This window comes from Rhinatrema bivittatum, chromosome 5 (assembly GCF_901001135.1).
Source record: "Rhinatrema bivittatum chromosome 5, aRhiBiv1.1, whole genome shotgun sequence".
Taxonomy (NCBI): domain Eukaryota; kingdom Metazoa; phylum Chordata; class Amphibia; order Gymnophiona; family Rhinatrematidae; genus Rhinatrema; species Rhinatrema bivittatum.
Genome location: NC_042619.1, coordinates 55,868,467 through 55,884,968, shown reverse-complemented (window position 1 = coordinate 55,884,968; position 16,502 = coordinate 55,868,467). Strand labels below are relative to the sequence as shown.

The 16,502-nt window shown below is 44.6% G+C and overlaps 1 protein-coding gene across 8 annotated transcripts in view; it reads left to right on the top strand.

The window, feature by feature from the left end:
• Positions 1-781: 781 nt before the first annotated feature.
• Positions 782-16,502, top strand: part of CCDC82 (coiled-coil domain containing 82) — a 104,670-nt gene continuing 88,949 nt past the window's right edge. For 3 of the 8 annotated variants that reach the window (XR_003856861.1, XM_029602384.1, XM_029602383.1), the window contains exons 1-2: positions 782-1,068; positions 8,765-9,341. Coding sequence is in view for 2 of the 8 variants with exons in the window: in XM_029602384.1 (XP_029458244.1) it covers positions 983-1,068; positions 8,765-9,341 (663 nt within the window). In the remaining 6 variants the exon portion in view is untranslated. Of the gene's footprint in view, positions 1,091-2,634; positions 2,727-3,766; positions 3,993-4,334; positions 4,408-8,574; positions 8,629-8,764; positions 9,342-16,502 lie in introns of those variants that run through there. The other 5 variants (XR_003856865.1, XR_003856862.1, XR_003856866.1 and 2 more) reach the window with 5 other exon arrangements.

The window sequence follows — 16,502 nt, the reverse complement described above, 5'->3', positions numbered from 1 at the left end:
GAATTTTTGTAATTCTAAAAAAATCTAAAATATTATTGCATTCCAGCATGCATCTACTCATTTAGCAAGTAAAACCAGCTTGGGCTAACAGTGCCCAAAGTAGATTTATCAAGCCAGCTTAGGAGCACAGGCGTAGTTTGAGGGGAGCGGGGAGTGAGAGACAGGTGAGGGCAAAGGGGGCCGATTCAGATCTAGCCGCTACAGAATTTAGGGAGTACTGCCTCCCCTCGCAATTAGCCCTGTTTCAGTGCCTCTGGACTCCCAGCGCCACAATGGCATGTGTGAGCTTCACATTCCCATGGCAACCACAGGCCAACAGTCCTTCAGTTGCAGAGATCATACCAGGCCCACATCTCTTAAGGTGGGCGCCTCTTCCTGCTGCTTTCCCAGCATCATTTGCTCCCCAGTCCTTCACCAATAATGCCTTGAGCCTTCTATCTCCGCGGCTGAACTCGGGCTGTTATCACACCCCCACCCAACTCCGCTCCACTCCTCCTCCAAGTCTTCTAGCAGCGGATTCTTATTCAGATATTACTGGCACGACAATTTTTGCTTGTGTTGCTAAATTAACATACAGATTAAAATAAAAGCGTAGAAAAAGAAGAGAAAAAAATTACAAAATTTGAGAGTAATAAGAAATGCTTAACCATTTTTATTGCAGGTACTACTATTTTTTTTATTTCATACTTGCTCACTACAACCAAAAACATCTCAACTAGTACAAAAAAAACAGTAGCAGCTTAAAAGGAGCACGCGCAGTATTAGTCACTGCGGGATCGAAAGCAGCGATAGCCTATAGAGAGCATGCGCACATTGCGCAGCATCGTTTCGTTACCCTGAGACCGGAAGCTGCCGTTGGATTCCCGCATGTTCTTACCAGCAGTTAATCGGTGACCTTTCCGTGTAGGTGTGTATGTAGGGAGCCCTTCCACCGCGGAGACACTCTCCACGGTGTTAGCAAGATGATCCGACCGCGGAAGCAATGAGGGAAAGAGCAGTAGCTCACCGTCGACTACAGCTCGGCGAAAAACCCGCTGTTTCTCTGCTGTGGGAGGGAGATATAGGAAGGTACGACTCACTGGTTTCAGAGGTGAGGTACAGTACTATGAAACCAAAAATATTTCTCTGGCAGCTTGATCCATAGAGCACCCTCATCTTCAGAACCTGTGCATGCCAATAATGAATTATATGTGTGTGTATGCTTGTGACCATCAATAACAAACTGATGTGAGGCATGAAAGGGGTATTCCTGTTGTAATGGCAATTCAAGTTAGGTTTCCCAAACTTGTCCTGGTGACCTCACAGCCTGTTGGGTTTTCAGGATATCCGCAATGAATATGCATTAGAGAACTTTGCATAATAGTGTCACCAAGACAGGTTTGGTAAACCCTAGACTAAGGTATCTCAAAGTATTGATAGCAGATAAAGGCCAAATGGTCCATTTGGTCTGCCCTTCAAGTTGCTCATGATATTATCTGCCACTCTGCAGGTTACCCCCAAGCCTTTTGTTTAGGGTAGTAACTGGTGCTCCATGCAGGTTACACCCATGTACCCCTTTCTTCATTTCCAACATCTAGCCTCTAGGGATCCATAGTGTTTATCCCATGCCCTTTTGAATTCATTTATGGTTTTTGTCCTCACCACCTCTTCTAGGAGGGCATTCCAGGCAACCACCACCCTCTCCGTGAAGAAATACTTCCTGATGTTCTGAGTTGTTCCCCCTTTCATTTTGTGACCCCCTAGTTCTACAGTTTCCTTTCCAATAGAAAAGGTTTGAATTCAGGTATCAATGCCTTTCAGGTATCTGAAGGTCTGTATCATCCCCTGCATCTCCTGTCCTCCATGAGATATGATGCATACTATTGACCTGCATATCAGTGGGTGTTGCTACTTTAAGTATAATATATTTTATTTGTTAAAAACATATTCATCTTCAGACTGACTTAACCAAAACCACTTACCAGAAAAAGTCAGATCTCTCAGGATGAACATAAGAAATGCCATACTGGGTCAGACCAAAGGTCCATCAAGCCCAGTATCCTATCTCCAACAGTGGCCAATCCAAGTCACAAGTACCTGGCAAGAATCCAAACATTAGATGCGTTGTGTAAAAATTATACCAATTTTATTAATTCTTCAATATCTTAAGTCTAGATTTTATTGTAACTTCAAAGAGCATGTTTTATGATTCCATAATTTGCATGTGTATGAAGTTGCTCTGGGGATAGTGGTTAAGTACTGACCTATGTAGCTATCTGGCTGCTGCATCCCACTGCCAAATAGATGGATAAATCCATATTAATCGGGTGGTGGTGGCAGCAATAGCCTGTCAGGGATGCCTCCACCCTCTTCCTGAGTTTAAATGTGTGTTCGGACTGTGCCAAACACTCATTTTAAAGTTAAAGTGCATTTTTTAACTCCTGAATGCATTAGCATAACGTTAACTTACTGCATTGGGAGTTTAAAAAAAACCCCAACAGTCTGGGTGTTAAAAAAAAAAAAAAAAGTGCTCTGTGAACCATCGCAGTTTCTTAGCGCCCAGATTATTTCATTGGCCTGTGAAAGTGTGACAACAGTAGTACAGGGAGATTCACTCGAAAGAGGCCCCAAATATTCTGTAATAACTCTCCCTAGGACGAAGCAGTCTGAACGAAACCACATTCAATGTGCTCTTCAGTATATGGAGCTTCGAACAAGCCGGGATGCCCCCGCGTTGGAGCAATGAGGTAGGTACCGGACAGCCGTCATGACGTTTAACCTCTGTTTGTGAGATGGAGCAATGTGTGGAAGATTTGAAGGAAAACTTCCAACTTGAAATTGCTGCTATTCTCCCCGATATGCTCATAGACATGTTCAGGAAAATGGAATGTGCATCGAAATGTGTCTGGCAGAAAATGGCAATCACTTCCAGCATCGCATGTAATGCAAAAGATTACACATATGTCAAGGTATGTAGCGTATTTTTTTTGGTTCAGATTGCTTCATTCTAACAGAATATTTGGGGCCTCTTTCAAGTGAATCTCCCTGTATAATTATAGATAGTGTGTGAGGGTAAGGCATCTCTGGTTCTCAAGTGACACACACAGGTCTGATTTTCAGGATATCCACAATGAATATGCATATGATAGATTTGCATGATCTGCCTCGATTTATGCAGATATCTCATGCCATATTCATTGTGGATATCTTGACAACCAGACCTGTTTGTAGCACTTAAGGACAGGAGTTGCCTACTCCTCCCTTAGGCCTTATATAGCAGAGATGGATTGGAATCCTCTACATCAGTGGTCTCCAACCCTGTCCTGGGGGCCCACCAGCCAGTCGGGTTTTCAGGATATCCACAATGAATATGCATGAGAGAAAATTTGCATGCACTGCCTCCATAACATGCAAATTTTATCTCATTCATATTCATTGTGGATATCCTGAAAACCCGACTGGCTGGTGGGCCCCCAGGATAGAGGAGGGGACCACTGCTCTACATCATTGGTTCCCAAATCTGTCTTGGAAGACCCCCAGTCAGTCGGGTTTTCAGGATACCCACAGTGAATATGCAGGAGGTAAATTTGCATGCATTGCCTCCATAGCATTCAAATTTTCTCTCATTCATATTCATTGTGAATATCCTGAAAAACCTGGCTGGCTAGGGGTCCCCCCCAGGACAGGTTTGGGAATCTGCTCTATATCATCTGATCTGATAGGGAACTACTCATTTTCAGCCAAGTTCAGCACAACAGTTTGGAAGAGTGACCAAAATCTAGTGCAGTAAGTCGGTGTCGTTTTCCTCTACAACTGCTATTGCTCCTTATTTCTTTAGTGTTACTAGGTGCACTCAGTACAGTACAGCGTATCAGTGCAAATGTCCACACCCTGAATAAATGAACAGCAAACAAATGAAGCACCCTCCTTCGGTTGATGACAGATCCAGGCCAACTATTAAAGTATGCAGTCTGCAGGAAAGAGGATTTTTCCAGTTTCCAGATATAAGCCAAGTAATGAAAGTTTGCCGTGGCAGTAATAATAATTAATTTCACAAAACGGAGTGGGTAAAGTTACCTCCTTTATGTATTTGGGATTAACTTTCAAAAAGTTGTGCATGAGGTGCATGCATAAAATTAACACATACATGTGTAAGTAGCATGTACATGCATATATGGTATTTTATAAACCTTGAGAGTATGGGGGGGGAGGGAAGCTCTGGGGTTCAGACATAGACACACACATTGCTATTTTTTTAAGCAGTATACTTGCATACATTATCAAACTTGCCCAAACAATTTTAAACCGGTTAATTGACTTGTGCAGTTTAAATCACACTTGTCTTTTCTCTGCAGTTTTTAGGTGTGAGGACTGGGTGGAGTGCTGGAGGGTCTGAGTGAAACTGGTGACTCTTAAGTATGTGTGCAAGTAAGCATTTTCATAAGCGGAGTACATGGCATACCTTTTAAAATATCTGCCTCTGCATTTAATTCTGGGTTGTTATGCACAAATTGCAGGGGTTCACCTGTCTCCTCTTATTGGAGGTGGGTCAAAATCAAGTCAGACCAGTGGGTTCTGGAGGCGATAAGGAACTGCAATGCTCTGGAGTTCTGTGTTCCTCAGGACAACTTCATGGCGTCTCCCTGCAACTCTCCAGAAGCCGCTGAGCTTTCCTTTCATCCCATCCTGGTCCGAAAGGATGTCAGTGGTCATTGTGAGTGGCTCATTTACACATGGAAACCTTACACTTGGTGATAATGGCAGAACAGTTGGGGAGTTTATGTCTCTGGATTTGTCAGAGGTGTATCTACATATTCCCATTCGGCTGGAGCATCAACAGTTTCTGAGGTTTGCTGTTTTGGTGTGACATTATCAGTTTTCAAGCGCTACCTTTCAGTTGGCCACTGCGCCCAGGACCTTCTCCAAGGTAGTGGTGGTGGTAGCAGCAGTGTCGCGACAGGATGGCATTCTGGTCCACCCGAACCTAGATGTTTGGATAATTTGAGCCAAGAACATGGAGAGAGTCTTCAGGCCTCACGCAAAGTGGTTTCCTTGCTGCAATATCTAGGTTGAGTGGTGAATTTGGCCAAGAGCCAATTTGTTCTTGCTGGAGGCTCACATTCAGAAACGGATAGCGCAGGTGCGGCTGTTGACAGAAGCAGTTTGCCCAGCGATATGATCTTACCTTCAGGTGTTTGGTTAATGGTAGCCACCCTAGAAGTGGTTCCGTGGACAAGGCGCATATGCATCCTCTTCAGTGCATGATGGAGTCCACATTCTCAGAATTTCTCGATACAGCTTCAGTTACTGGTGAAGATTAGCATTAAATGCAGTGGTTGAAAGCGCATCATCTAAGGAAGGATGTTTCCTTATGAACATCAGACTGACTGGTACTCACGATGGATGCAAACCTCCAGAGTTGGGAGGTTCACTTTCAGGCATTGATGGCGCAGGGGCACTGGACTGCAGAGGAGTCTCCCTAGAGCATCAGTCGTCTGGAAGCATGTACCATTCGGTTGGCATGCTTGCAGTTCATTGACCGCTGGCAGGGTCAAGCATTCTAAGTAATGAGACATTGTGGCGACAGTGACTTACACCAAGATCCAGCAAGTGTCGCAGGAAAAATTCCAGCTCTTGGAATGGGTGGAAGTACATCTTCAGTAAATCTCTGCCTCCTACATTGTGGAGAAAAAACCAGTGTAAGAGCTGATTTATTTATTTTTTCCAGTAGACGAGTTTGGATCCAGGAAAATGGGAATTGTTGGACGAAGTGCTCCAGCTCATAGTATAGCACTAGGGCCTACAGTTTATAGTCTGTGCAATATTGCCAGCAAATGTGAAGGTTCCTCCCCTTTTTTCAGTCTTAAGAGAGATTTGAAGTCCTTGCGCATCGATGCTCTCAAGCAGGTGTGGCTGGAAGACCAGCTTTGGTATGCTTTTCCCCCTGGCCCATGTTGGGCAGAGTGATTTGGAAGATCGAAGGACACAAAGGGCTGGTGCTTCTGGTGACTCCAGATTGACTCAGGAAGCTGTGGTATGCAGATCTGCAGAGGCTTTTGGCGGACTCTCGTTACCAGTCCACAGGGATCTATTCTTCGTGTAGGTCAGTCTTGATTTTTGTCTTTCGATATGTTGCTTGATATCCACCTCGCTTCGAGCACAAAAGTTCTCCCTCCTCAGCTTATGTTCGTGGTTGGAGAGTGTTTGAGGCTTGGTTTGGGAACGAGGCGTGCTTCCTCGTTCAATTAAGATCCTGCTCATTTTGGAATTCTTACAGGATGGGTCACTTAAGGCCTTGGCCATTAAATTCTTGAAGGTGCAGGTGGCAGCTCTTGCCTATTTTCAAAGGTCAGGTGAATGTTGGACCCTTGTCAGCCCATCCGGATGTGGCTCAGTTTTGTAGAGTGCGAAGATTCTTCGTCGTCCCTTGCAATTGTTGGTGCTCTCATGGAGCCTTGATCTGGTTCTAGAATTTTGGCAAATTCCACTTTTTGGCAACTGCATAGCCTCTCCTTGAGGTTAAATTCTTGAAAACAGTGTTTCTTGTGGTGAATTGTGCCGTCTGTTGGGTCCAAGCTACGGGCTCTCTTGCCAGAAACCGTTCCTGCGGGTGACTCTGGGGTTGATCCAGCTTCAGACTGTTCTGTCCTTTTGTTTTTCCCCGAAAGTGGCCTCGGATTTTCATTTGAACCAATAGATTTCCCTGCTAATACTGGACAGGGAGAGAGATGTGGATGAATATCATATGTTGTGGACCTAGGAAGTCGGAGACATCTGATGCAGTATTGGAGGTTATTAAAGCCTCTCAGGAAGACTGATCACCTGTTCGTTCTCCTCGGTGGAAGTAAACAGGATGAGTCGATGTCATGGGCTTCGTTAGCCCGTTGGGTTAAGGAGATTATCATGGCCACGTATATGGAGGCTGAGTAATCCTTGTCTAAACAGGTTAGGGCACATTCTACTAGAGTGCAGGCATTCTCAAGAATGGAGCTTCGATTGTTGTCTCCTGTTGATTTGCTGAGCTGCGAAGTGCTCCTCCTTACATACTTTTTCTAGGTATTACCGCCTGGATGTGCAGGCCCGGGAGGACACAGCTTCTGTTGCATGCACTGTTGGTTGAACCGCGGGCAACCTCCCGCCATGTTCGGGAGTAGCTTTGGTACATCCCACTGGTCGTGGATTAACCTGTCTGAATGCTGATAAATGAGAAATTACTGCTTACCTAATAATTTCCTTTTTACTAGTGAAGACAGGTTAATCCATCTTCCTGCCCTCTGCTGCCGGTTTGTGGTTCTATGGCCCTCCTTTAGTAGCTGCGTGACCGGGGATAACTGGTAAATGTCAGTTTTAGTCTCTAGATTAGTCATATTACACACTTTCTGAGCTCAGTGTTTCCTGTTGACTAAGTACTTGAGTAGTTGTCTATTAAGTTATAATCAAGTGTTTGTACGCAGTTAGCTTTTGCAGAGAATACTGGCGGGCTGATGTCAGTCCAGGGGTATATATACTGTGACATCAGCTTTGCTCCGTCTCCATCTGCTGGTAGAGGTGCATAACCCACTAGTCGTGGCTTAACCTATCTTCACTAGAGAAAAGGAGATTACCAGGTAAGTAGCAATTTCTCATTTGTGAGGGGCTTTGGGTTCTGTTTCCGGTTCAGGTTTTCTGCTCCTCAGGTTGGCTGAGGCTGGAGATGCTGCAAAGACAGCATTTTCAACCCTGAGGGGAAGAGTCATAGTCATTCGGCTGGATATATGAGGCTCATAAGAACATCCATGCTGAGTCAGACCAAGGGTCCATCAAGCCCAGCATTCTGTTTCCAACAGAGGCCAAACCAGGCCACAAGAACCTGGGAAGTACTCAAACACTAAGAAGATCCCATGCTACTGATGCAATTAATAGCAGTGGTTATTCCCTAAGTAAACTTGATTAATAGCCATTAATGGACTTCTTCTCCAAGAACTTATCCAAACCTTTTTTTGAACCCATCTACACTAACTGCACTAACCACATCCTCTGGTAACAAATTCAAGAGCTTAATTGTGCGTTGAGTGAAAAAGATTTTTCTCCGATTGGTCTTAAATGTGCTACTTGTTAACTTCATGGAGTGCCCCCTAGTCCTATTATCTGAAAGTGTAAATAACCGATTCACATCTACTTGTTCATGACAGCATGGCTCCCTAGACAAGAACTATCCCTGCAGTGACGGGACTAAAGCAAGTCAGGAGGGAATAAAATAGGAGGAAAATATCCCTGAGTTGTTGCAAATGAAAGCTAACAGTGCTAGATCCCAGCCCTGGTTCTGATTGAGCTGGAAGCGAAAAGAGCAGGAGGAAACTCCCAGGTGAAAAAATAGAGTAGGGTGCAGTCCATTTCACCATTCACATGGAGTCCATTTGCATGCCACATGAGATTCAATTTCATGAGCTGCAATTTACCATTTATATGGAGCTCATTTGCATGCCCCAAGTTAGAGTAAAAGAAATGCATGATGAGTGTGGCAAAGCGAGCAGTTTTATCAGCCTTCACTTCTTCATAGCAATACTGTGAAATAATAAATACTTCTTCCACTACCTATTAATTTCCTTTGTTTAGGTGCCAGCCAGTGAAACAACCTGATCAGTTGAGTGTTCCCTGATAATTTATACCGTGAGTTCTTTGATTGTACTAGATTATTAAAATGTGGGTATTACATCGATAGGTTGCATTTGTTATGGTACATTATGGTCCAAGCTGCTTTTCAAATGTAATATTGTTTTGGGGTTGGTTTTTTTTTTTTTTATAGTCCCTTCTTGATGGAGAAAGAGAATATGAGCAGAAGATATGAAACGAGGAAGAACACAAGGACAGAACAGTCTACATGCAAATCTCGAGTTGACTGGAGGCGCACCAAAAGAGAGAGGGTTTCATTAATGTTAGACAGTGATGATCAGCAGGACTCCGAAAGTGACTGGGAAGAAGAGAGTGAAGATGTGACTGATAGTAGTAGTTCTTCAGAAGATGTTCAGGAGCAACAGCAAAGTGCAACTGTTGTATCCAAGGAGGATGGAGAAGAAGAAGAATGTGTTGCTTTGGGAACTCGGAAAAGGACATCTTCTGTCATGTTTGACAGTGACAGTAGCAGTGGCGCAGGTCCTGTGAGAAAAGTATTTGGCAAACGACGTTGCATCATAGATGAAGATGAGTGTGACCAAAGAGACAGCAATCAGCATCTGAACATAAAGGAAGAAGAAACATCTAGCACTGGAGAAGATGAGGAGTCCTTCCAAAAGGAAGAAAAAAGCCTTAGAAAACAAAGGCGGCTATCGAAGCTGAAAGAGCTCTCTGAAAAAAGAAGATCAAAAAGTCATGGATATCTTGAGGTGAGCTGTTAATGTTTTCCTATTATGCTAAAACCACCATAAATGGTAGCATACAAGTTCAATTTTCTTATAATTTAATCTCTACTATGTCAACCTAAGATCAGTTATCAGACTGCCTACTTGTGATCTCTAGTAAATTTAGCAACTAATCTTTCTAAACTTTAATCTGTGTGCATAGCTGAATGCATAGAAACAGAAACATAGATTATGACAGCAGAGACGCATCATAAGTCCCATCTAGTCTGCCCAGTTTCATTCCTGATCATAGAACCTAATTGCTCTCTCGCCTTCCACTCCTTTCTTTGCAAGTGATCCTTTATGCTTTCTTGAATTCTGTTAACAGTTTTTATCTCCCCCCATGCCATACATCCAGCACACTTTCTGTGAAGAAAAATGTTCTGCTGTTGCTCCTGAGTTTACCACCTTGAGCCTTGTATCATGCCTTTTTGTTCTAGAGCTACACAGCAAAACTCTGAACACAAGTCCTAGGCAGACTAGAATTCTAGTAGTATTGTAAAGGGTAGGGTGGGCTGGAAGGTATAATGTGCAGAGGTGGCATAACTATCTGTAATGATTCTGACTCGCTTCAGAGAAAGAAGGGAAAGGTAGTGAATGAAATTGATAAGGATAGCGATAGAGCTTGCGGAATCTTTCCCTCGGGCAGGAAATGTGGATTGTTTTAATGGACCACAGACAATGATGCTGTTGATTCAAAATATCTGCTTTTAAAAACTAACCAGCTAACCAGATCCAAATGTTTGTTTGTAAGCTGGGCTCACTCTCTACCGGTGGATAGTGTTAAAATACAGGAATATATATTTGCAGAAGAAAATAATTAGGAGGCAGCAAGCAGATTAGCTTCTGGATGCAAGAGAAAATATTAACAAATGTTTCTTAAAGTTATCAAGGAGCTCCAAGACTGTTTAACCCTTTTGATAGTTCCAGTTGGGATTAGAGAGCTACCAGAGAAGGAGCAAAGCATTCTGGTCATGTGCTAAACCATTTATTGTAGAGAACATACTGTAATTTGCTCCTACAAAGGTGTATCATTGTGTATTTTGTGGAAAATAATTTTAACTTAAACAATTTCCAAGTCCGATTTAAATTTTACTTTAAGGTTGATATAAGACATTCATGGTTTATCATTTTTTTATTTATATTAAAACAATATATAGCGGAAGGTTATTTGAATTTCTTGGTAAAACCCAATGAAAATATTTACAAAAAATATAGCTATATTGATATAGTTTTGTATCTATCTATCTATCCTCCTGCACTGACATCAGCCTGCCAGTATTCTCAGTCTCCAGCAGATGGTGGACGTGTATCTCCCTACTGGGGATTATGTTGAAGTTTAATTGAAGGAGAAAGAAGGATGGAAGTTTATTGTCCAGCTCTCCTGTGGTGATTTGTTATGGTACCTCCCTCAGTCGAGATTTCCTGAGGTGGATTTTGGTGGATTCCAACTCAGATGATTGCTTTGGTCCAGTAGCTGGTTTTTCTGGCGTGAGCTTTGCTTAGCTATTAAAAAAAAAACCAAACAAACCAAAAAAAACCCAGCTGAAAGACAAGTGGGTGCAGGAAGTCGAGCACGGTGGTAAAGGTACATGCCTTCTCCCCCTGCAGCTGGACACAGACTCCATTCTCAGCTGGGACGGGGCTGAGCTCAGATAAAGTGTGTTAAAAAAAAAAAAAAAAAAGAAGAAAAAAGACAAAAAAAGGAAGTGAAATAGGGGGAGTTGATTTTTAGGGATTCCTCTCCACTCTGGTCTCCTTGATTGGCGCGCCAGTCCGATGTCCATTCCCGCCTCTGGGGGAGTTGGGGAACATGGGCAGCCTTTTGGGCTAGGCTCCGCTTTCAGGCTCAGAATTTTGCTGCTTGGTGGGCTGCAGGGGCCTTCGCATGCTTTTCTACAGAACGTGTCTGCCCTCTTTAGAAATTCGGTTCATGCTGAATGCCCGGATGTGCGTCTAATAGTGCGCATATGGATGCACAGTTGTGCACATAGGCCGCCTTCTGGAACGCTTGGTAGTGTGCTTGAAAACACCTAGTTGAAAGTATAGTGCTGTGCTTCAGGGTGCCTAAGAGTTGGATGTGTGACAAATTGGGTATCCAGCCACTTGGGCATATTGGATGCCTAATTTTTTTTGGCATCCAGTCTTTTCAAGCAACAAACTCAGCCGGGTGTGCACGCTACTAGCAGTCAGTTTAGAGTAGCAAATACGTCTAAGCACATTGCCCTGTATGCTGCTTGCCATATTCAGCCATCTCAGCCTGGCATTCCCTCTAATTTTTGTCAGCACTGTTTGGAGGCTTAATGAGACTTGTCTCTTTCTGATTTTGTTAAGCCCATTCCTTCCCAGCTTGTTGGGAGAAAGGGAAAAGAGTTGCAGAGATCTCGCCTGGAATTGGAACTCGCCTAAATGGTTTCTCAGCGGGGGAAGAAAGCTCAGTGGGCGCAGTACCACACCATCTGTTTTTTTGCCTGAATCCATCTACCTTTTCTTGGGTGGACTTTTTTTTTTTAAGGGCAGCAGTCTTTTCTTCAGGTACAGTCATTGGCCCCAGTTAATAGTGATTCAGGATCTCAGTCTGCCAATCCCCGCGCACCTGGTGTTGTGGGTAAGCATCGAAGTAAGTCTATGCCTGCCGCAGGTAGCTCCGTTAGGGACACGGATGATGAAACCGATCATTATTCCTTGGAGGATGGAGAAATTCTTCCAGGACAGGAGCTGTATAGATCTATATGGCATTTCTTCCATAGAGATGAGATACAGTCTTTGATTTCCAAGACCTTAAAGATGCTGGGAGTACTGGGGGGCAGATTCCATATCTGAACCAAAGAAAAATCCTATTTTGACTTTTGTGTAAAGCCTTGTGTTTCTTTCCTATTATGGAGGCTATTCAAGAATGAATTGATCTTGAATGGGGCACCCTGGAAGCTAATTTTAAAGGGGACAAACCTTGGAAAGGTTGTATCCCTTGGATCCAGCTGTGAGGGATCAGTTGCGTTTTATGAAAGTGGATGTGCTCTTGTGTGCTGTCACTAGGTGCACAACCCTTCCCATGGAAGGGGGAGCAGGATGCTCAAGACAGAAGACTTGAGGCCATCCTTAAGGAAGCCTTTGAGGTGAAGGCAGTGAATTTGCAGATAGCTTTGTGTTGCTCCCTGCTGGCTCACTCTTGCTTACTTCTCTCTCAAGAAGTCAGCTAATCTGGTGTGAGTTCCAGGACAGTGATGGAACCAACAGCTGCCTTTTTGGCAGATGCGGGCTGCGACCTGGTCCGTACTTCGGCTAGAGGGGTGGCTTTAGTAATAGCGGCCAGACATCAGCTATGGCTCAGAAATTGGTCAGCCAATACAATTTCAAAGTCTAGCCTTACTAAATTTCCCTTTAAAGGGTCACACTCTTGTTTGGGAGTGAGCTGTAGAAAATGGCCAATAAATTGGGTGAGGCCCAGATTCCTCAGTTGGCAGAGGCCAAGAAGCAGATGCCACGCTTCTTCAGCACGACAGGTCATGTGAGAGATTTCAGACATTTTCGTCCCTATAGAGGTGTGGCTTCTCGGAGGACTTGGCCCTTGGGCAGGTCTCAGTCCTTTGGTCCCAGAGAATCCAGAATAGGTGTAGGCTCGGCTAATGGTGCCCCCGAGCTGCTCAATGAAGGTGTGCAGTCCCACCCCTGGGAACAGGAGATGGGGGTTGCTTTTCTAGTTTATCTGAGGTGTTTCGAGATCACGTGAGACCAGTGGGTGCTGGAGGTGATAAGAGATGGTTACACTTTAGAGTGTCTCATTGTTCTTGGGACATCTTCATGGTGTCTCCATGCAACTCTTCACAGAAAAGAGACAAGCAGTGGAATGTACATTAAGACTCCTCAGCCTGCGGGCTGTAGTCCTAGTGCCCAGATCTCAAGAAAACATGGGCCGATTATTCCATTTGCTTTGTAGTGGCAAAGAAAGAAGGCTCCTATAGCCCCATCGTAGATCTTAAGGGAGTCAACCGCCATTTGTGGGTGACTCGATTTCGCATGGAAATCTTACGCTCAGTGATAATGGCGGTACAGTTGGAATTTTTTATGTCACTGGATTTGTCAGAAGCATACCTTCATATTCCCATCCGACTGGAGCATCAGCAGTTTCTATGTTTTGCTATGTTGGGGCGACACTATCAGTTCCGGGCACTATCTTTTGGTCTAGCCACTGCATCCAGACCCTTTTCCAAAGTTATGGTGGTGGTTGCAACAGCGTTAAAGGATGGCATTCTGGTTCACCTGTACTTGGACGATTGCCTGATTCGCGCCAAGATCCTGGAAGAGAGTCTTGGGGTCTCCTTACTGCAGGAACTAGGTTGGGTGGTGTACTTGGCTAAGAGCAAACTGCTGCCATCTCAAACACTGAAGTACCTAAATGTTCGCTTCGACACCAAGCAAGGCAGGGTGTTCCTGCCAGAGAGCCGCATTCATAAGCTAATGGCACAGGTGCAATTATTGACAGAATCAGTGCGTCCGACTTTGTGGTATTATTTACAGGTGCTCAGATTGCTGGCAGCCACCCTAGAGGTGATTCCATGAGTGAGAGCACATATGCGTCATCTTCAGCACACCCTGCTGGGTCATTGGAGTCCTCAGTCTCAAGACTATTCAGTTTGGCTTCACCTTCTGGTGAAAATCCTCATAAAGTTGCAGTGGTGGTTATAAACGGACTTCTAAGGAAAGGGGTTTCCCTATGAACACCGGACTGGCTTGTATTCTCGACAGATACAAGCCTCCAGGGTTGGGGGGCCCACTGTGCTGGAGTACAGAAGAGTATCTCTGGAGCATCAATCGCACGGAAGCCTGGACCATCCAGTTGGCGTGCTTGCGATTTGTGGACCAATTGCAGGGTTCAGCAATCTGGATAATGTCGGACAATGCTTCGGCAGTGGCTTACTTCAATCTCCAGGGAGGAAGAAATAGCCAGCAAGTGTTGCAGGAATAGCCCAACTCATGATAGGGCAGAAGTGCATCTTCAGGAGATCTCAGCCACCCACACTGCAAGAAAAGACAATGTAAGAGCCGACTTTCTCAGCAGACAGAGTCTGGACCCAGGATAAAGGGAATTGTCAACAAGGCATTCCAGCTCATAGTGGACCACTGGGGTCTCCCATATTTAGACCATCTGACATCTCACAATGCGAAGGTTTCTCTCTTCAGTTGCAGGAGAGACCAAAAGTCCTTGGGCAACGATGCCCTCCTACAGGAGTGGCCGGTGGGAAAGTTCCTATATGCCTTTCCTCTGTGGCCCATGTTGGGAAGAATCATTCAGAGGTTTGAGAATTATACAGGGATGGTACTTCTGGTGGCACCAGATTGGCTCAGGACACCATGGTATGCAGATCTGCAAGGGCTCCTGGTGGATCTCCCTATCTGATGACTGGTTCACAAGGATCTGCTGCGACAGGGCTCTGTTCTTCACGAAGATCTGATTCTGTTTTGTCTTACGGTATGGCCTTTGAGAGGGTTCGGATGCTGAAGGGTGGGTATTCCACTGCAATGATTGCCACCTTGCTACGAGCAAGAAAGTTATCCATTTCCCTAGCCTATGTGTGGGTTTAGTGAGTGTTTGAAATTTGGTATAAGGATCGAGGGGTAATCTCTTGTTTGGTTAAGATCCAGTCATTCTGGAATTTTTGCAGGATGGATTGAAAAAGGGTTTGGTCCTTAATTCATTGAAAGTACAGGTGGCAGCTCAGAGTTGTTTTCCAGGTCAGGTGAATGGTGGACCCATGTCAGCTCATCCAGATGTGGCTCGCTTCTTAAAAGGTATGAAGCATATTCATCTTCCCCTGTGAGTTGCCAGTGCCTTTGTGAAATCTTAATCGGTGTAGGAAGAGATCTCGTGTTTACCATTGATGCACCAATAATGAATTATAATAGCCATGTACAGGCCAACTTCTGACATGCCTCAGACACTGTCACTGCAAGAGAAGGAACTTTTCCCAGATACTTTAAAACCTTGTCACTGTGGAAAATGAAGAGGATATTTTATCAGATGTGCCTGTTTGTCAGTCCTGTGCAAATATAAAGCAGACGGAGAGGCAAAGACTTAAGATTCTAAGCAAATGTCAGGGACAGCAAGCAAGCAGGGCCGGAGGAACCACTAGGCGAGCTAGGCCTGTGCCTAGGGCGCCAGGGCAGGCAGCAGAATTTTGAAAGGGCAAAAAGTGCCCTTTCAAAATTCTGCCAGCCTCTGACTCGCCTAGGTAGAGACCAAGCGCCGAGACTTAGGGGGCGCCGCGGCAGGCAGCCAGCTCCCGACACTCCCCTAGTGGTCTAGCGGAGGTCCCGGGAGCGATCTGCCGCTCCCAGGGCCTCTGCTGCCACTAAGCAAAATGGCGCCAGTGGCCTTCAGCCCCTACCATGTGACAGGGGCTACCGGTGCCATTGGTTGGCCCCTGTCACATGGTAGGGGCTGACGGTAACCGGCGCCATTTTGCTTAGTGGCAGCTGAGGCCCCGGGAGCGGCAGATTGCTCCCGGGACCTCCACTGGATCACTCGGGGGGGAGGCAGGGCGAGTCGGGAGCTGGCTGCCTGCCGCGGCGCCCCCTAAGTCTTGGCGCTGATCTTCTTTCTGTGAGTGTGTGTGTATGTGAGAAAGGAATTTGCCAGTTAAAAAATGAAATATGATAATACATATACCTCAGCTTTTGAAAAGTTGGATGAAAGATGAAATTACTAAATTTTAAGCATCTCTCTTCTGGAAAATAAAATTTAACTTAAAGTGGGTAGAGACAAAATACTAAAGCAAAAAAAATTAAAGTATTTAAAATGTTCATCTCAGCAAAATCACAAATTTAAGATACTGATGCCAGGTGGGGTTTTTTTTTTTTTTTTTTTTTTTAAGCATGAAGACTAGAATAGAATCTAAAACGGTTTTGCTATTTTTTTTTAAGTCTTTAGAAAATGTATATTTTTAAATGACTAAGACTGGAATCTTCCCTTTTAAAAGGGAAGCCGACTAAGGGTGTCTTTCTGTTCCATATCTCCCACATGAATAATCATACGACTGATAGTTTGAAGAAAGACACTTACTTTATTGCCTGAAAGCGTAAAAGAAGAGAAGCTGTACAGTGTGGGTGGCTGTCCCTTGGGAGGACAGAACCTGAAGGAAGGGTGTC